The 21,651-nt window shown below is 38.8% G+C and overlaps 1 protein-coding gene across 1 annotated transcript; it reads left to right on the top strand.

The window, feature by feature from the left end:
* Nucleotides 1-199: 199 nt before the first annotated feature.
* LOC109048700 (ribonucleoprotein PTB-binding 1-like) lies at nucleotides 200-20,411 on the top strand. Its single transcript, XM_042720024.1, has 14 exons — nucleotides 200-601; nucleotides 2,578-2,643; nucleotides 3,367-3,837; nucleotides 13,213-13,404; nucleotides 13,588-13,693; nucleotides 13,808-13,902; nucleotides 14,403-14,478; nucleotides 15,285-15,487; nucleotides 15,701-15,785; nucleotides 15,880-16,019; nucleotides 16,117-16,188; nucleotides 16,282-16,404; nucleotides 18,278-18,343; nucleotides 18,480-20,411. The coding sequence occupies exons 1-14, from the start codon at nucleotides 278-280 to the stop codon at nucleotides 18,624-18,626; spliced, it is 2,166 nt and encodes a 721-aa protein (XP_042575958.1). The 5' UTR covers nucleotides 200-277; the 3' UTR covers nucleotides 18,627-20,411.
* Nucleotides 20,412-21,651: the final 1,240 nt, after the last annotated feature.

Genomic DNA, 21,651 nt, shown 5'->3' with positions numbered 1-21,651 from the left:
CCTTTTAATATGAAACCAAGAACAGCACAAAAAAAAACGGAAACGGAGACAAGGAAAAGTTATTCTTGTGTAATTATTTTATGTTTTGATGGTATCTGGCAACCCACATGCTTTGTGTTCAAATTTGAGACGTGACTCGTTAGCCCCGCCCCCCAAGCCTGAAAGAAAAATGCATTTCCCCTCGACCAATCAGCGGGCGAGTTTCTCGCATGTGTGTATTGTTTAAACTGGCCAAAAGCAGACGAGCGAGTGAGCGCACAAACTTCCACACGGAGACATGGCGGCCGCGGTGTCCGTTAGCTCAGCTGCCACAGACGAGAAATCCAGCACTGCTGCCAACTTTGCCCCGAATCCACTCCTTAAAAGTTACGACCAAGCAGCCGAGCCCGAAAACTGGGGGTTTGAAGCGGGCAAACACGTTGATGCGGACACCGGCGAGGAGGGTTCACCGGCGGCCAGCGACTGTCCGCGAAGGCTCGACGATGAACCGACGGCCCTCGGTCCAGAAGAGATTGCTTGTCGTTTGGAAAGAACGAGAAGAGAGTTTTATAATCGGCGAAAAATAATTATCAAGAACCTCCCCGCCGATATCAGCAATCAGGTTTGTACATCAAACAATTGATGATGTTTGCACGAGCGTCCCAAACACAGATCGAGTCACACTTCCACTTTCAAATCTCAGTTAGCGCTGACTCCGTAGTTAACGGACTGTGGGTTAACATTGTTTTGGTGTCGATAACTGAATCTGGTGTGACCATCAAAAGAGATGTTTTGATCCCACTGAGCCTCGTGTCATCGCAGTAACGGGATGGAGTCCGATGCGAGTTGTGAAAGTTAGTTGTATTGAACGGACGCGGGCCGTTTGACCGTTCATTTAATCGAGCTGAATCCCCGGATGCTTATCCTGAAAACGTGCCCACTCACAGCTTGTGAAGTCACAGGTTCGTTTTATATATTCGCTGCTTCGTTTCACTATTTCTAATTCCTTTGGGCGACGCAAGTATAGAAATCCTCTCACAAGTTTGACGCTTCAATCTGAAAATGCTTCCAATTTCCAATTAGTTACTTGTCATGAATGTTATTTGACTACCTGTTAACCAGAGTCTGGCAAGCAGTTTTGTCATTTATTTTGTAAAACCAATTACTATTAATGTTTCTCCTTCTTTTTTCACTTTATACAAAGTAATCCAGTTGTTACAAGTATATTTAATTTCACTTATGCTGAGTTATTAGAGCTTCTCCATTCAGACAGTAACGTACACGCTCAATATATCACTGTTGTTCAATTACATACTAGTAATTGTGTTCCTTTTGTTACTAGTCACTATCCCAGCAGTGACTAGTTAATGTTTCATTGTTTTAAATTGCAAATTAAATCCCACCCATATGTACACGTAGGAGCTCATTGTCTGTCAAATGTTTTATTGAATTGTATTGTTTCTTCTAGATTTTTTTTTTTTATTGTTGATACTCATGACAAGTTTGAAGTCTTAAATGCCTTTATGTTGTAAATCAGTAGCTTGAATAGAGTTTTCACCATGGAAATGGCTAAAGAAGCTGGCATGCCATTAAAAAAGTTAGATTTTCTCAATGAACTAATAGGGTGGTCTGTGGTTCAGACCTCAGCTATTCATTATGATTAGAAATTAATTCCAGTTGTGGCTGGTACTGTTTACTAATAACTATTCACAGGTTTCTAGTTGGCTAACATAGTGCTTTTTAGTAAATACTTGTACCAATTTATAAGACATTAGTGATTATCCCATTTGTGACTAAACAGTTGCTTATTTTACTTGCCATTTAATAACTGGTCAGAATGTGCTAATAAATGTTTAGAATGTATTCAGTTTGTTACTCGTAACTATTCGCATGTTTCTAGTACCACGTACTATGACCAAACGATTAACTGCATTTCTTCATTTGGGAATTGTTACTCTTTTTTTTTTTTTTTTTTTTTTTTTTTTTTCTAGATGCTACTAGCTGCTCCATTGTAAGTCACATTTTTATTTATTTTTTTGGTCATCCAAGTTCTCAAATGGTTATATTATGGGAATGAGCAATGTTCATATGGCTCGGTTGGTTCTTGTTCTTTGTGGACGTGGTTCTCTTAGGAAAATGCTTGATTCATGGGGAAAACAGGTGTGCGTTTGTGTTTGAGCGACTCTAGTATTGTTCCAGATCGGAATGGGAGCAGTGAGGATGACAAAGGACAGAAGGCGCTGAAACAAAACGATTTGCTTTCACTGACACTGAAAGAAAGTGCTGGTTCATATTATGGTAACACGTAGGAAGCCTGAAAGCAAAAGTGGAGTTTTTTTTTTCTTTCCCTTGTTGCTGTCAAAAGTAATTTATTAATCACTCAATCATAACCACTGAAAGATCAATTTATTTGATATGTTGTGGGAATAGAAGGTGCCAATATGACAGGACAGAAATGATAGCTGAGCCATTCAAGTTGTTTTGAATCTATTGGATGATTTCATTGTTCATGCAAAATGGAGGGTACAATTATTATGGTTTATGAATGGAAGTCTTCCTGAATGATGAATTTCTTTTTTCTGTTGTGTTTTTCTTTAGGAGGTGCACGAGCTGTTAAGTAGCTATGATTTGAAGTACTGCTTTGTGGACAAATACAAAGGGACAGGTGTGTATGAATCATCATATTATCACATGAATGGATATTTGTTGTAATCACATGTTGTTGGGTGCTGTTTTTATTTGGAATGGACATTGGCAACATTTTATATCGTTCTGAGCAACTTGAGCAAGTCTTTTTAGCATCACCTCAACCCATATTTTTATTATTATTATTATTATTGACTGATTATTGTAGTCTTAGGTGTTCGATTTATTACTTTTTTTGCCAGCGAAGATGATTAAAATTGATCCACTGACAGTCAGAACATTTAAAATGTTACAAGAGATTTTTATAAATGTAAATTATACATTTTTATAAAAGATTTTTATAAATGTTCTTTTGAACTTTATTTTAATCAAAGAACCCTAAAAAATGCATTTCAGTATCTACAAAAATATTAGGCAGCACAGCTGTTTTCAACATTGATAATAAATGTTTAAGCATCAAATCAGCATATTAGAATGATTTCAGAAGGGTCTGGTGACACTGAAGACTGGAGAAATGATGCTGAAAATTCAGCTTTACATAACTGGAATAAAATATTTTAAAGCATTACAATAGAGAGAAAAAAAAATATTTTAAACTGTCAAAAGCTTTTTGTTTTTACTTTAATTTGATAAAATAAATGCAGCCTTGGTCAGTGTAAGACTTCTTTTCAACCCCAAATTTTAGTAGTACATCGTTATTTTTTTGTATTTTTTTTTTAAAAAAAATTGTTTTTCCTTTTCGCCTTTGTGACGCTACTGAATGGTGAGCAGGCCCAGTTTGCGATAAAGGAGTTTCACCAATATGTTCTCCGTGACCGTGAGATCTCTGTGCAGCTGCAGCCGACCGACGCTCTGCTATGCATTGCCAACCTTCCCAGGGCTTTCACCCAGCAACAGTTTGAGGAGCTCGTCCGCCCCTTCGGAAACATTGAGCGCTGCTTCCTGGTGCACAGTGCCACCACGGGCCACTCAAAGGGCTATGGCTTTGTGGAGTACATGAAGAAGGACTCTGCAGCCAGGGCGAAGTCAGAGCTGCTGGGGAAGCAGCTTGGGTCAAGAATGCTGTATGTACACTGGACAGAGGTTGGCTCTCTCACGTTTCCCATGCTGCACTCGTGCTGCCTTTGTGTGGACCGACTACCTCAAAACATCCTCACCGCTCAGGATCTCCGCAGTGTGCTGACTGACACACACGCTCCCATCTTCTGCCAGGTTGGTACGAGTGCTTGACCCACCTGACCTGAGTCAAGTGTGGAAGTAAGGGTTTGTTCATGCAGAATATTTTTTTCCATAGTTTTTCTGTTTAAACATGCTTTAAATAGGTGTGTTTGCCCAGTGGTTCCCATCTTTTAAGGCTTGTTCACGCCAAGAGCGATAACTAATTTGTGTCCACACCAGTGAACGATAAAGGTCTGTTTTTGTTGCACTTGTTGCATTTTCACAATTTTAACAGATGTCCTCAGCATGTACGTTTTGAGCGCATCTAAATAGTGAATCTAGCATAATCTGTCTGATCTCTAACATGATCTGTGTAATGGAATAAAAACACTACGTTGTCTTTTCTACTACAACTGCAAAGGAGGCAAGATAATGTTGTCAACTAGCACCGAGGTAATTTTATGTGACTGTTTGCTTCACTTTAGCTATGTTTCCATCCAAAGTTACGAATTTAACTTGTGTGCAAAACTGGAATATCACATAAAACATTTGAGAATAAAGCACCGTTTCCATCCAACGAGTCAGAGAACAAAATCGTCACTTCCTGATGAAACTAGTGCTGTGTTCGATACATTGATACAACGATGTATCGTCACAGAGATTTGACGATACGAGTATTGATATTGTGGCACATGTGCAGCAGTGGACTGCGCTTGTTTTTATTAAATTGTGATCACATTAAATACAAATTCAGTCATATATAATTTATGACATCCATTTGTGGTACTTTCCTTAGAAGAAGGGTTTATTAAGTGAGTTAATAAATTACTCTGATTTAAAGTAGGTACTTTTAGCCTCACCCTGGAGTTGGTTCACCCTCTGCTAGGGCTGCACAATTAATCGAATTTCTAATCGCAATTACAATTATGGATGCCACAATTACGTAATCGTTCAAAGCAGCATTTAAGTGTTCAAAGTCCACTTATGTTATTATTGTGTGTGCTTAAGATGCGTTTTTTTTTTTTTTTTTTTTTTTTTTCGTTATCTTAAAGGGATAGTTCACCCAAAAATCAAAATTATGTCATTAATGACTCACCCATGAAAAAACACCCTTCATGTCGTTCCAAACCCGTGAGACCTCCGTTCATCTTCGGAACACAGTATAAGATATTTATATTTAGTCCGAGAGCTTTCTGGTCCCTCCATTGAGAATGTATGTACGGTATACTGTCCACGTCCAGAAAGGTAATAAAAACATCTTCAAAGTAGTCCATGTGACATCAGAGGGTCCGTTAGAATTTTTTGAAGCATCGAAAATACATTTTGGTCCAAGAATATCAAAAACTACGACTTTATTCAGCATTGACTTCTCTCCCGGGTCTGTTATGAGCGCGTTCACCTCACATCCGGTTCGCGAACGAATCACTCGATGTAACCGGATCTTCTTGAACCAGTTCACCAAATCGAACTGAATCGTTTGAAACGGTTTTCGCGTCAACAATAAGCATTAATCCACAAATGACTTAACTGTTAACTTTTTTAACATGGCTGACACTACTCCTCTGAGTTCAAATAACCAATATCCCGGAGTAATTCATTTACTCAAACAGTACACTGACTGAACCGAGCCAGATAACGAACGAAACATTGACTCGTTCTTGAGTCAAGAACCGTTTCTGTCGGACGCATCCGATTCGAGAACGAGGAGCTGATGATACTACGCATGCGTGATTCAGACTGACACACAGCGCGTCTGAACCGAACTCGTTCTTTTGGTGATTGATTCTGAACCGATTCTGTGCTAATGTTATGAGCGCGGGTAAACCGAAGGCTTCAAATCAAGGGCAATCATCGCCAATGAAGTCATTATGTCTAGAGCGCAAAAGAACTGGTGAACCGGTTTTCGGCAACCGGTTTATTGAATCAAACCGTCCGAAAGAACCGGTTCGCGGAGAAGAAGAACAGAACTTCCCATCACTACCGGTGATCCGAAAACCGATGCAACCGGTTCTTGACTCGAGAACGAGTCAATGTTTCGTTGAACGCGCTCATAACAGACCCGGGAGAGAAGTCAATGCTGAATAAAGTCGTAGTTTTTGATATTTTTGGACCAAAATGTATTTTCGATGCTTCAAAAAATTCTAACGGACCCTCTGATGTCACATGACTACTTTGAAGATGTATTTATTACCCTTTTGGATGTGGACAGTATACCGTACATACATTCTCAATGGAGGGACAGAAAGCTCTCGGACTAAATCTAAAAATATCTTAAACTGTGTTCCGAAGATGAACGGAGGTCTCACGGGTTTGGAACAACATGAGGGTGAGTCATTAATGACTTAATTTTGATTTTTGGGTGAACGATCCACCTGTGCTATTTTTCCCCTTTTTTTTTTCTTTTTTTTTTTTTTTTAGTTTTAGTATAACATTATAATACCATTTCATATTTTTACTTTTTTATAATTTAAAGAAACCAATCCGTTGTATAGTTGACATTTGAGGCTTAATACTATAGGACAGCACTAAACCCCCCCCCACACACACACATTTCATTTGAATTTGTCACAATAGGAAAGAAAAGATTATCACAATTTGTTTTAATTTTAAAATATGGTTTAAAATAACCTGAAATCACATTCACAATCTAATTAAAATGTGATTAATTTAAAGTGAAACTGAATTTTCAGTGTGAAGTTATAAAGGGTGGAGGTGATATTCTTTGCCAGATAAATATTTTAAATTTTTTTGACTGGTTCTTTCTGTCTACAGAAAATTTGATTACAAGGGGCATAATTTTCTTTTTATAGTGTGTACAATAAGACATTGATATTAAGAAAGTAAATGGGGTCAATTTTAATTTCATGCCATTTGTATGTTCTCTGAGGCAGATGGCAAGATATTGTAATCAACATGCAACTTGATTGTTTCTCCAGTGCTAGAGTTTTAATTTGAAGTTTAATTTGCAGCCATTGTGGCCGTCTCTTCATATGCTCTGTCATGCTTATTTACTTAATTATCTGGTGGAACATTATCTTCCTTCTGCAATATTACGATGATGAAATCTAGGGTGCTTGTGTATATACCGCTAATTAAAAGCTGGCAGAAATGTTGAGATAATGTGACCACTGAATCAGAAGATAATATCTATCTCCAGCCTTTCGTGAACCGAGCAAAAAGTATCTGGTTGAGGAGAGGAGAACTTTTATTTTTCTAAGTGATTGTATATTTGCATGACATAATAAAAATGTCAAAAAAAGCTAGAAATCCCCAGTTTTGAAGTAGCAACTGGTTTAGCAACCCCCAATTCATTCCAGTCAAACTTGTACATTTCCACTTCTTTGGATCTCTTACTGCAGTGTTGCTGATAAAAGCTGTTATACTTCAGTTGCTCTACTGACATTTATCCACTGGATGACTGACATTTATCCAGTCCGGCTGATTGAGCGCCATTATGAGTCTTAAAGTTGCAGCTGTCTTCAGTCGAAAATAATGTTAACGTCCTAATCTGTTTGGGTATTTATTTTTTCCCTCATGTTAAATGGAATGCTTTAATGGTTTAAATTGCTTAATGGAATTACACACCTTACAGACTTTTCAATCTTTTTTTTTTTTTTTTTTTTTTTTTTTTTTTTTTTTTTTTTTTTTTTTTTTTTTTTTTTTTTTTTTTTTTTTTTTTTTAACCCAAACCTGTCCTCTAGCTTGAAGTCGCCATGAAACAGAAGTAGAGATTGTCTTTTTCTCTAATGTGACGTCTATCCGAGTGAAACGGCATCTGAAATGAGAGGGCGGGACTTGATTTCGTCCTTCGAGAATTGATTGGTTCATTGGAATTTGGGGCGTTGCTAACAAAATGGAGGCAGATCTGAATGCCAGTTTGCAGTTAGTTGTGAAGATTTCTCTCCACTGGATTCACCGGCGACACCTTAGCATGAAGATTTTTTTTTTTTTTTTTTTTTTTTTTTTTTTTTTTTTGAGGAAGACGAGGACGATCAATGGCACAAAACATACCAGACAGACAGAATGACTGAGCGCGTCCTCCATCAGGTTAAATCGTATTCATAAAAAAAAAAAAAATAGTTTGCGATGTCCTATGAGTAATGATGTGGTAATATCCTAATATCTTTAAAAAAAAAAATTTGTTTAAGGGTAGTATACCCCCCCCCCCCCCCCCCCCCCCCCCCACCCCTGGCTTGAGTCAGCACTGGTCAATGCATTGATTTCTATAAAGTGAAGCTTCAGGTTTTCCCCATTGTTTATCCCAGCGTTTAACCCTCACATCACTAGCTCCGCCCTTGCACCATAGCTCGTGACCAGAAGAGAAGAGTCGAAGGGGGAGGGGAGGTTAACGTTTTTGTTTTAAAGATTACTAGGAAACATGAATTTAAAGAAATAATGAAGTGCATGGATAAATTATTTAAAACACACTACAGTATTCCATTAAAAAAAATAAGAATTTAACTTTGATTTCATGGTGACTTAAAAAAATACACCACTAAGTGACAGTAGGGATGGGCAATAAATCGAACAAAAATTATCGCAATATTTTCCTTGGTAAACCGGTATGTAGAGTTCAATAAATGTTCGATATGTTTGCGTGCCAAAAGCGGAACGAAACAGCGTGACTCATTTGAGCTGCGACACACGGACCGTTTATCTGCTTGACTCTGTTCAAACAGCAGCGCAACATGAGAACTGGTGCGATCCACCAATAAATGAAAGAAGAACAGCAGTGCAAGCTCACCAGAGCAGATGCGTTTACTCGGTCATGCAAACACTAAACAGTGTTGTGAGATCCAGTGTAAAGCACTTGAATTCAGCAAACACAAATGACTTGCTGATTTAAATTAAAGGCAGATAAAACAGTGCTGAGAAACACTGTGTAAAGGCTTTTCAATCTACAAATCAACCAATATTTACTGTAGTAACACTAAATCATGGTATTGTGTCAGAAATTTATTTACTGAAGTTGTGGACATGCATTGCAGAGCTAGTGCAAGACAAGCATTTGTGGTTAAAGTATATGCATTTGTATTAGAAAAGGTCCAATAGTTTCTCTACATAAGACACTTATTCCTCTGCTGGGATCGTGTAGAGCCCTTTGAAGCTGCATTGAAACTGCAATTTGGACCTTCAACCGGTCAAGAAAATTCCTGGGATGTTTTCCTCAAAAACCTTAAAGGTGCTGTATTTAGGATTGACACCGAGTGGTTGAACTAGGTATTACAGTCCAAATTCAAAATATTGGAGAGGGTTTTTTTTTCTTTTCTTTTACCCGGCCCCTCCTCCTCAGACTTGACACACTCGCAGGTTGCCAGATTGATGACACAAACAGGAACGAGCGCACTTGATGATGAATGAAATGCGCTGTTTTCCCCCAACTGGCAACCCGGGGTGCTGAAATTCAATTGGGTAAACTCTCAGTGGGTGGGTTTCACAAACCAAAACAAAGATTGAAAATCCAGCCCGGAACGCACATTTTCAAAGGAGAATAACTGGCTGTAGCATTGTTTTTCAGATAAACAAGTATGTTAACTTGGCATGTTTCTTAAATATCTTCAAACATATTATGGTATTTTTATGCTTTAGTAGTCAAAATCTTTCATACAGCACCTTTAAGGCCCCAGTATACTTCAAACAAAGTTCGTTTTCGTTCTTCGTTTGTGGGTAAAAAGAAGTTTGAAAAGGCTGAGCAACGGTAAACTGTTTTCAAACATTCCGACACCCCCATGCTGCTGGAGGCGGAGTGAAGATTAATGTAAACATAACTCATGACGCTCGCGCGTATCCCCTAAACACAACGAGAAAATCAAGTCATTTATTTTATTAAACTTGATAAATTTTTACACATTTTTATATTTTATGTGGTGTCATGATTTACTTTTGATAAAGACAAAGGTTTATTGTTGTATGTTCGTTTGACATTTCATTTATACCCTTTAAATTCGCTTATTGAAAGAAAAACAACAGCAGCGGCAGTATGGTGTAACATTTATTTGAAACGCATGTATTTGGTACTTGCTACCTTATCTTTACTTTTGTTCTTTTCATGGGTTTGGAAAGCTTTTGATGTTTCCCTGCGTCGCTTTTTGCATAAATAGCCTATGTTTGATCAATTTAGCCTTCTCAAATCATCACTACTCGCCTAAAATAAAATCTATAGATATAAAACAGTTCAAGCATGTAACATTGTTTAAACGTTAGACCCAGATTGCCTTTTTTTTTATTTATTTTTTTTCAGTAGATACGCTGTCATTTTTGCTCATAAAGGTAAGAGTAAAACCTCATTCGTAACTGCAAAGGCTCTTTTATTTGTGCACTCAAAATATCAACAAAACATTTTGCTTTTATGAAATAAAGAAAACAAACATGGTGCTCTTTCTGCGTCTCGTCTTTAACAGGAGTACAAAAATGAACCGAAACTCAGTGAAAACATACCTCACAGACATGATAAATATATCTATAGAAGGCTTTAAATGATTACTTGACGAAGCAAATCGAAAACAAAAACTTTCATAATAATCAAAATCCGTAAAGATGCACTTCTCTCTAAAGGTGAGTCTAATGAGTTGGCGAGTCAGGATCAGCAACTTCATCCTTGCGACACAGACTCAGAAAACACTAGTTTATTAGTAAATAATTCAAACATCTCCTTACTATTTCCCCGTCACATTTATGGTAATTACTTTTGCCGGTGCTTTGAGGCAAGCTTGAGTCTATTGTGTGTTTTTGAATGGAGAACTGTTCAGCTGCGCTGCTGCTGCGGGACACTAAACACCGTCGAGCCGCTCTTGACCATCGCGGTAGTATGGTCTCGTGTTGTTTCCACCAGCGCGGCAATTTTTTTTTTTTTTTCACTAATTGATGATGTCTTAAATATAAAAGGAGAAGTCTAAAACAGGCGGGAGGCCTGGCCAGCATCTGAACTATGACGTGAAAATTATCTCGAGGGGCGTAAAAAAGTCCGGGGTCGTCGGGCTCGGGCTGAAATGCAGGGCTCCAGTGTCTGTTGTTGAACCACAGAGAAACTTTCAGAGTTACGGAGACCTTTTTTTTTTTTTTTTTTTGCACCATTGAGAAATTAGGTTGCATTATGTCGCACTCTAGAGCCCTGCCAGTGTATTCATGTTGCTAGTGACTAGGCCAGAGATATTGTTCTCTCTTGCCTGACCTCTGTTGAATGAGAAACAAACCGGGGGAAGAAAAAAATCGCACGTCATAGATGGAGTTTCAGAACACACCCACCGATTGCGTAACCACCACAGACCAATGGAAACTTGTAGGTGTTTAGGAGCCACAACGAACTCCCCCAGAAAGTTCGCTTTGGTCATCTGTTTCGAACTGCCGAAACAAACTCAAAATGAACTTCGTTTCAGCCTGATTTTGTTTGAAATTGCGTCTCATCAGTTCGTTCTTTGATTTTGTTTGAAGTATATCGGGGCCTTTAGTTTCTTTTCACCTGAAGAAAGAAAGACCTGAAAATCTTGGGTGACATTGGGGTAAATTATCAGGAAATTTTCATTCAGGAAGTGAACCAATCCTTAAATTCACGAAGAATGATAACCGCGATATAGTGAGCAATGAATCTAATCGTTCTGTTTATAAGCGTGCACTCAGTTTTGTCATCTGCATTTTGCATTAAATATTTGAGCTCTAAGGCTAGGTAGATTCTGATTCTAGCTGTCCATGTTTTTTATCAATCTTCAGCTGAGAGTAACTAAAGATTCCTTTCTCACAAAGGAACAATTTTTGGAATTAAGCTGACTTTATGGAGCTTAAATGGTCTTTTTGTCCTTTTTGGTGCTTGATGACCCCTGTCCCTACACGCCTTCATTGTATGAAAAAGAAAAGCCTGTACTTTCTGCTAAACTTTTGCATTTCACAGATTTTTCAGAGTACTTGTAAACATGACGAAGTGGCGTGTTTTTTGCTTCCTGCATTTTTTTTTTTTTTTTATAGCCTTTGTCAGATTTATTGAACTATAAAGCTGAATTTCCTTTTATGCTTCCATTTTTATGTTCAGCTCTTTCACCTTTGACCTGCTTTCCATGAGGCCGTTCTGAGTGCTCCATGGCAGAGAGTGCATTGGTTTCTATGGTGACCACCACCTGACTGGGCCAGGTGCTGTCAGTCAGCAGGTCATTCTGGAACGAGAGAGCTGCTGCCTTTTTCATATGTTAAATGTGGATCACGTACTCCACAGGGCATTGTTGGGAATGACACTTTTCATCATGTTCCCCATTGCTATGGAATTAGCAAAGGCTTTGGAAGTTAATTCTCATTAAATCAGCTGTGCTCCCAGTCCAATCTCCTCAGGTTTTAGGCAGGTATTGAATTGGCCTCATGTGGATAAGGCTCCAGTCATGCGTAAAATGGGCAAATAATGTTTAATGAAATTTTTTCTAAGAATATCTAATCAAGGCCTTAGCGACTCATTGTGTTTGCTTGTTGAACACAATTCCACCCAAAGCAGAGAAGCTCAGGAGCTGCATTAATCTTAATGGCTCTGTCAGGAAAGGTTGTCTTTCTTTGTATTAGTATGCATGTGTTCTGTGTAGATTAGCATAGTACTGGGCTTTGGTTTTGGCTCAGTGGTTACGATGCATTTCAGCAAGGCACTATGCTTGTCATAGTGCCCCCCCCCCCCACCATCTCTCCTTACTTTCTCCATTTCTTTTATCCTATCAGCTTGGTGCGGGTTCAACTGAGCTCTTCCAGTAGTTTACTGATGGACATGTGGCATTCATTATGCTCCATATGACTGTTTCCAAGCAGAATCTTTGATTTGCACTAGATGGGGTATATCTATCTATCTATCGATCAAATTTTTATTTTTTTTTTATTTTAATGAGATGATTGTGAAAATGTTTTGGGTTTGTACCTTGTAAAGTGGGCTTGTTTAACCTTTTTGGAATAGAAAGCGTTTTTATATAGTTGTTTCTTTTGAAATTGCAAAAAAAAAAAAAGGTGGTTTCCCCTCCTCCGTTTTAGTTTATGCTGCAGTTAACATTGAATAAATATCTATTCATATCAGCAGCCTAATCACATCGGTTTTGTGACATTAAAAGGGTCAGTTCCCCTGAATTTGTAAACTGTCATTTAGTGCCTCCATGTCATTTTAAACCCGTATGACTCTTTCTTCTGTGGAATATAAAAGATATTTTCAAGAATGTTGGTTGGTAACCAAGCAGTTTCGGTTCCAATATATGGATGAAAAACACGTCAAAATATTTATGTTCCACAGAATTATTGAAGTCATACATGTTTGGAACAACATGAGGGCGAGTGAATTGACCATTTTTATATTGGGGAGGGTGAGCTTTTATTTCGAGTCCGTTGCTTCATGGGAACAGACTTGTTGGACTTAATACTGCTCATTTTATCTGTGAAAAAAAAAAATCAGATTTCATTATTTCTTTCTCCCCACAGCTTGCTCAGGGTCAAGATTGTAATTTTCGGCGGTTTGCAGTGCTGGAGTTCTCCACACCTGAGATGGCGGAGGATGTGCAGCGGCTGACTGATGGCAGAGCTCTAGGTGGCACTCACATACGTGTGTCCTTCTGTGCTCCAGGACCACCAGGAAGAAGCATGCTGGCTGCCCTCATCGCCGCCCAAACCATGGTAGACCTCCATTATTTGAGGAAAACTTTCTCAAATTTTCTCAAAACCTACATTTTGTGATGTCTAAGTAGATCCTACAATCAAAATGAAATTGTAAAGTGATTTTGGTTTTACAATTTTTATTTTATTTTTTATTTTTATTTTTTTTTTTTTTTTTATAAATGTCATCCTTTCCCTCTACAGGCCTTGAACAGAGGGAAGGGTCTCCTTCCTGAACCCAATGCCATGCAGATCCTTACTGGCCTCAGTAACCCTGCTACACTGAAGATGCTGCTGCAGCATAAACAAGGTACGTATGCTCCCTGTTTTTCTTCTGTAGCCTTTTTTTTTTTTTTTTTTTTTGAGGAGGAGTGTTTTATTTTAATCCAGGCAGTGAGTTTGTTACTCTTCTCTCAATATGCAGGCCTGCTGGGAGCTGCGCCCACTGTACCTCTGCTGGCTAACCCTGCCCTCTCTGCTGCCCTCATGCAGCTGCTGCTCCAGAACCAAGTCCAACAGGTACCGTCCATCCCTCCACCCCTCCACCCCTCATCTCCTGCCACTGTCCCAGCAGCATGTGTTTTAGCCCTCTCTCTCTTCTTCTCCCCTCCCAGCAAGCTCTTTTAGGGAATCCTCTTCTTTGGGCACATATTCTACACAATAAAGAGTACAGTCTTCTCCCTTGTGTGAGTGGTTCCTCTGTGTGGGTGTGAGGTGCTTGTGTGCTTTTCTTTTCAATGATATTTTACCAAATTAGTTTGTCTTCTGGAAAAGTACTAGCTGTTCGATTATTCTTCCACTGTAGACCAGTGCTTTGAGCTTAAGTAATTAGTTGTTAAGACCCTATTAGCAACTTCTGTTCGAGTATCGGCTGGAAAGTTCATCAAACGTCTTTTGCCTTTGTGTGCAGTTTACATCACTCTTTACTTTTGTTGTAATTGACAAAAGTGTCTTTCTGAAGGATTATGGTGTTTATTTATTCTATAATGTCAAACTAATGCAGTTCTGCCTTTCCACAGGCTGGACTGCTAAGTGAAAATCCTCTGGCTGCTCTTCCTCTTCAAGGCATTAACATGTTGGGAGAGATGCCTCAAGGTACCACACGTTTGTAACGTTTTGTCCCACAGTTATGGGAAACAATGTCAGGGACACTGCGTTTTTAGAATTGTCTGAGTTTGGGAGAGTTTTATTTGGTAACGTATTATTTGTAGTGTCATTGATATACTGTTATAGTTTTATGTGTTTGAATTTTAAATTTAGTTTAATGTTTTAGTTATTTTAGTACTTAAGTACACCTTGCTTTGGAAACCCAAAAAAAAAAAAATTATTAATAAATTCAAACCATTTTTTTAAAAAAACATCAAATAAATTAAAAAAAACAATATTTAAACAACAACAACAACCCTTCTTTGCAGAAATTTTTACACCTCTCTATAGCAAAAAAAAAAATGTTTTTTTATTTTTATTTTTTTCCTGACTGGTTGCTATTAACCATGAACTTCATGAGATTCAAATGTTAAATTGGTGTGGACAGAACAGGATTATGCACTAAAAGTTGAAAAGACATCAATTATTTGCAGTGTGTACATGGTCATATATTTACTTTTTACATTAAAGGGATAGTTCACCCAAAAATGAAAATTCCATCATTAATTACTCACCCTCATGTCATTCCAAACCCATAAGACCTTTGTTCATCTTCAGAACAAAAATTTTGATGAAATCCAAGAGCTTTCTGACCCTCCATAGACAGGAACTCGACTTAATTCCAAAAAGTGTTATTAATATTTGAACTACCAATGGAGGTCTCCCACTTGCTTGTCCACAAGTTAACTGGGAAAACTAAGCTTGTCCACTGGCTGTAAAGTTTAATGTGCAGTTCTAAATTTAATTTCATTCAGGCACTATTGCTTCAACACTGGGCTTGCAGAATGAAACCCTTGGCCCCATCAAACAACCTTCCCTCAGCCGACCTCTTGGGAGAGAGAACGAGACCCCAGCCGCACCGATCGGCTTTCCCCCAGCAGCCTCTCCTGCACTGCAGGGACTGAATTTGCCCCTCCTGAGTGGGATGTTAGGAGCAGATGGGTCGACTTTACCCGGGGTGAGATGGATGCTAATGGCTGCTCCTGTTTATCCACTCTTATTGTCACACAGACTACATTTACTGCCATGATCTTCCAGAGGAAAGCTTTGAAATTGCTGCAATTTGCTTTTAGCTCAGCATGAGCTGTTGTTTGGTCCTGTTAGTCTTCATTGTGTTGCCAAATAGTATCTAAAGCGGGTTCGTATATTCAGATCCTCTCTTTTTCCTGAAGCATCTATATTAGGTGAGCCTCCCAAAGAAGTTGGTGCATCCCAGAACCCTTTTCTCAGTTCTTCTAGCATATTCCCATCTTCAGGTCAGTCCGCCCATGATGTCTTGCGCATCTTTACCTATTTTTTTTTTTTTGTTTTTTTTCTTGTTGCATTTCCTAAAGCATTACGTTTATTTAGGTGCCAGCACAAGGGCTCACCCCTACAGGAAGAGAACGGCACTTGGCAACACGTCTAACCAACGTGCAAACCACGGCATCCACTCGAACTACAGCCTGCGCTTCCAGGAGTCTTGCACACCGGAGTTTTCTCTGCACCAGGTCGGCTCATGTGTTAAGAGCAGTTTTACTGAATGTGTGACTTCCTCACTCACCTTTTCTGACTGGATGTTGTCTCTCTTTTTCACTCCATCCATAGGACCCCTTGTCTCATTTGTATGAGCAGCAGGAGGTTCTGGAAAATGCAGCACTTCCCAGCTACGGTTTGCAGGTATGGTTTCCACCTCCCTCCATTTACACCACCAGAAGAGTTCTGTTCCAAGACTGAACACGTGTGAAATCGTAATTGTCTCTGTCTCTCAAGCACTCCAGGCACACAGGCTACAGTGATGCAGGGTCTTCTTTCAGCTATCCACCCAGCCCCCCTCAGTCCTCTTATTTCAGCTTTGGAGCCCATACCAACGTCCCCTCCACCCAGCTTAATAAGGTACTCAAAACAAAACATTCTTTGTTATGGCTAAAGCACTACTACATCATTGTTTAAAATCTCTCAATGATTCTGAAATTTCAGAATCTATTCTGAACCTAGTTTTTTCACATGTGCATTGGCACTTGTGTGTGTGCTAGAGACAGTCGTAAGCTACATATTATATAAAAGATATATAAAAGATACAAAGGTGAGTTTGATGACATCGTGACTGAGTGTGGAATCATGGGAGTTGTGGTTTTCATCCTCACAGCCGATGCAATCCGACTGGACTCAGGCAGAAATCATGTTCATGATGTATTAAAGATTAATTAACGTAGTAGTATGATGCAGGGTGAGGCTGAAAGCCATCGAAGCGCAATAAGGCAGCTGAACGAGCGTGACACGCGGCTTGAAAAGCAGCAGTGTTTTTATTATGGCACAGTCGACCGATTCCGCTCCTTCCGGTCGTGCGTATCTGGGGTAAAGTAGAGCCGTTACTTGTTTACTTGGGGCTTTATTTCAATTTGCGCAGTTTGAAGGGTAAATGAAACCGCAATATATTGCGCGCTGTCAATTACACAAACATGCACAATATCATAAGTGTATACATTTGCATAAAGTTTCATGGTTGACGCGAAATACAAAGACAGTCTGGGCTTCGTTGTCTGTGTTTTTTGTTTTGTTTTTTCTCTTGTGTATGCTCTACGATGGCATCATTTATGCCGTTTAGAGAGCAGTACACATTGGATACACAACGCTCACATACTGATCGATGGCTGCTTTTAAATCCTCACTTACACATTGTACATCTTTGTTCCAAAAAGCCCTCACAGTTTGCAGCTGTGTGTTACTCTGTGTGAGTGGTTAAATGCAATTGCATCTCTAAATCCTTTTATGATGTGAAATGTAAACTTGGGCAGTTGTTATGAGGATCTGATGTCGAAATGGGTCTGTGCATTAGTGTGAAAGTCAGTAATAATCAAAAAGCAATAATGCTGAGAAATATCCATAAGTTCACCCGTCTAGAAACTTTCAGATACTTAAAGTACTTTGTTTTTTTTTTATTGTAACGTTTCTTTGTTCGCCTTTTAAACTTAGCTTTTTTTTTTTTATTTGTAATTATTTTAAAAAGTAGTCTATACTTGTATACAAATATAATAAATGCACAAATTTGATATTCAAAGTAGGTAAACTAATTAAGATTGCTGTTGTGAGGAAGGTTTCCAACCCTTAAATATAACTCTTCCATTTGTTTTTGTTAATGAAATATTAGAAGTAACGATGGATCATTAGACACTTTACTTTGAAAGCATAATGTACTCACACATGGAGGGGAAAAATATATGCAGAAATCCTTTATAGAAAAAAACATAGTGCCTCAAGATGCATCAGTAATTGTTTTTATCATTTGCATCACAGCCCTCTGAATCATAATCGAATCACGAAGTGCCTAGAGATTCACACCTCTAAATTTAGTATGAACTTTAATATGTTTATGTTGTGCATCCCTATCCAAAACGATTTAATAAGTGTCTTTATGCCTTCTGATCTGGCTTTGATATAACAGTAAATGTATTGCGTAATTCACTGCAATAAATTCAGGCACAATACATTATTAAAAATCCTTTCATTGAGATGGACAGGCTTATTTAAAGCAGCTAGAGTGGCTGTGCGGCTCAACACTTGTTTGATCACAGAATTGGCCGTGAGCCCAAAAATCACTTATCAGGACCCATTTTCGAAAGCTCTGAAATCCTTATCTGAAGCATGACTTCCTCCTCACCACACCATCCCATAATATCCATCTTTATTACGATTTCTTTATTTGCATATATGTTCCGGCCATCTGTAACCCATCCCAGAGAGTTTAATAATTGCTTTGTTTCTCCAGGCTGTTGGAATGCCTCCAGTGACTCACTCCAGCCTGTTTTCTGCTGCACCTGGCGCTGGTGTGAAGGTAGGCCATCTTCAGCCCTGATATCTAATGTCTATATTTGCTCCCTGTCAATTATTGTGTGAGTGTGCCAGGAACCTTTCAACAGTTATTCTTAGCGTGGCTCTTCGATTCATTTTGATTTTCTGTCCATGTTTAGACTCCCGTCGGTGGGCAGAAGCGTCTGTTCTCCCGCCTCATCCCGTCTCCAGAGCCCAGTCCAGAGGGGGGATATGTAGGTCAGCACTCTCAGGGTCTCGGGGGGCACTATGCCGACTCCTACCTGAAACGCAAGCGCTTCTTTTGACCGGCACTCAACGGCTTCCTCTGAACCACCAGCTCTCTCAAGGGATCCCTGCTTGAATACCATCTTTAAGTGAGGGTGAAAGAGCAATGAACCGTCATTGAGTTCACACCAGTGAAAGGACCCTGAAGCTAAAGGATGATTGCTGAAGGTTGTGTGTGTGTATATCATTTCAATGTGTCTGTAAATAGTTTTCTTTTTATTTTGCCCTTTTAATTTTGTTTTAATTTTAATTTTAATTTTTCTAAACCCAAAGATGCAACAGATACCACAATGAAAGAAAAGGGTTTCCTGTCATGTTCATCTAAATAGTCCTATTTTGTAGGCTTTTTTGTCTTTTTATTTTAATTTGAATGATTTAAACAGGACGATGGCCTTTTTCTGCTATGCCTCTTGTTAGTCGTGTGTGTATATAGTTGTTCAGTTTTCTGAAAAAGGCTCCTCCACTACAAACACTTCCTCTCATGCTTGAAAATCATGTGTCTGTGCAACGGCTACAGTAGCTGTCTGTCTTCTTCAGTGAGTCACCTGTCTGTGTCTTTATGGGGAGCTCTGATGCTGGGTTAGTGTTAGATTTAGCTCAAAATAGTGTTTTGTTTTTTTTTTTTTTTTTTTTTTTTTTTTTTTTTTTTTTCACCATGTATTTGTGTTGCACTGTTTCCCATCTTTGCATCCCATTTTTACAGAGTCAGGGTTTTCTGTGCGTTCCACTTGGAGGATACGGATCACGTATATTCATCCTCCGGAATCTGTCCTTTCCGCACCCGTCTCGTTCACGCTCGTTCTTGTTTTCTGCCTGCTTTCACACCTCTCTTTGACCTCGTTCAACCTGCACAGTTTTGCTGTTGCAAGGCGTTAGCATCTCGGCCGTCACGTTGTGAAGCCCCAGCTGGTCGGAGATGGAGTATGGGTTGCCGTTCCTCCCTCACCAGGCTCAGAGTACTGCTGGAAGCACAGTATGCCTGCTGTTGCTTCTGTATTTCCACACAAAGCCACTCATTCTCTCCTCACTCCTGTGTATGGTGCCTTTCCTCTGCAGACCAGCAGAGGGAGCCAGTTAGCTTTTCAGTTGGCACTGCTCCATATTTTTTTCCCCTTTTCTTTACAAAAAAAAAAAAAAAAAAAACCACACAAATGAGAGCCAACAGTCTGAAGCAGGCCGGACCTGTGCCTTAGCGTGACTTTTTACTTTTACCATTGTAACTGTGACTACCTTTTCCCCTCTGGTTTGAACTGCTGCGCCCCCTGAGGGGAAGAAGCTTCTACAGACTGGAATGTGATTGACGTATGATTGAGTACTTGGTCTGTGTGCGATTTTTATTAATCTGGATGACATTTGATTTGTAATAACGCATTACCTCTGACTTGTACCGCGGCTTACGATGGAACTTACTCGTGTGCCTTGAAACGGCAGTGTTTACTGTAATCTCGCCACACTGTGAGCCTCTACTACATTTAAGGTTTGTTTATTTGCTGTGTACATGCTTGAGTTTGATTACATTGCTTCTCTGGAGTCTTGAACTCATGTTCTTATATTTCTTCTAGTCTGTAATGGTGTCAAAATTGCTGCTCTATATTTTGTATCCCATCTGAGTGAAATTACACCGTGCAGTATCTTGTAAATGATTTTTCATGTGCGATATGCGGTAAGAGCTGCTGCTGTGTGAAATGAGCTAAACCTTCAGATGTGGTAAATGACCTCTTCATCACCAATCACTCTTCTTCTGTACAGCTCTTCTGCTCTGTTTTTGTGGCATTTGAACAAGTAAATGTTAAGTTCACCTTCATGATGCTGTGTGGTCAATCAAACATGCATATCAACTAAACCGAATGGACTTAATGGTCAATTCAAAGGGAAGAGTTATATTAATTAACACTTAGACACTATGCAGAAAATACATCAAATGCATTAAATTTCTATATTAAAAGTCAAGTGTCCTTTATAAAATGTATAAGAAATGCTTAAAGTGTCTGTTATGAGCTTAGAGGTTGTAACTGGGCAAAAAAAAAAAAAATGAATTATGCAGTGGAGGCTTTTTTGTTCTAATGGATGGTTTAAACTAGCTAAATGAGCTTAATTTCTTTGAAAATTCAAGATGTAATCTATAGTCATGTAACTTAAAGGGATAGTATGCCCCAAAATAAAAATTCTTTCATTAATTACTCACCCTCATGTTAATATTTTTGATTAAATCTATAAGAGCTTTCTGAACCTGCGTAGACCACAACAGAACTGCTATGAAAAAGAAAGGTATCAAGGACATTGTTAAAATAAGCCATGTGACATCATCTGTGTTTGGAACTAAATGAGTTTTTTTTTTTTTTTTTTTTTTTTTTTTTTTTTTTTTTTTTTCTTTCTTTCTCCATGACAATTTTCATTTTTGGGTTAGCTATCCCTTTAAAGGATAGTTTTCCACCAGTTTTGTATTGATGTCCCTATTTATTTGTCCGCAATTTTTTTAAAACTGCATAGACAGCCAAGTTTTTTTAAAAGCATATCTTGCAGCGAATTACCCCTTAAATTGTTATACCACATTACCTTGCATCACGATTCTTTAAATGACAATGCAACAATGAAAATCAAGACTTTCCTACTGGTGATTGTGATTGTGTATCATCAATGCGATCATTCTGAAATGAAGGCAGCAGAAACGTCGGTTTCGTGAAGTGCTTCTGAGTAAGCAGAAGCTTTGTCAGCAAGAGACAATAGAGTATACTGTCGCTACTTTGAGGATGGATGATTCCCAACTATAATACAGTCTGCATCAAGAACTATCCACTGCTAAAGATACCTGTCAAACTTCATCTATCCTGTAACGCTTTTATTTATATCTCCTTGGAGCTGATAATCCACTGTGAGTAATGTCGTATTGTTCTATGCCAAAACAATGTCTCTTCTTGGGTCCTTTTGAGTTGGATAAGCCCTGAAGACACCACAATCTTTGACATTTCATCTGCAAACACGTTCTCTGACATATCCTTGGCTTGGGCAGTGATGATGTGTTTTTATTTGTGGCCTTTTTGCTGC

The sequence above is a fragment of the Cyprinus carpio genome, chromosome B3 (genome assembly GCF_018340385.1).
Source record: "Cyprinus carpio isolate SPL01 chromosome B3, ASM1834038v1, whole genome shotgun sequence".
Taxonomy (NCBI): Eukaryota; Metazoa; Chordata; class Actinopteri; order Cypriniformes; family Cyprinidae; genus Cyprinus; species Cyprinus carpio.
This window is presented reverse-complemented; position numbering and strand designations above follow the sequence as displayed.

What these genes read in the sequence shown, in the direction of transcription:
- LOC109048700 (XM_042720024.1), top strand. Translation starts at nt 278, where the DNA reads ATGGCGGCCGCGGTGTCCGTTAGCTCAGCTGCCACAGACGAGAAATCC. An exon ending in TAGCATATTCCCATCTTCAG is followed by an intron (nt 15,786 to 15,879) that starts GTCAGTCCGCCC and finishes ACGTTTATTTAG; the next exon opens with GTGCCAGCACAAGGGCTCAC. An exon ending in CACCTGGCGCTGGTGTGAAG is followed by an intron (nt 18,344 to 18,479) that starts GTAGGCCATCTT and finishes GTCCATGTTTAG; the next exon opens with ACTCCCGTCGGTGGGCAGAA.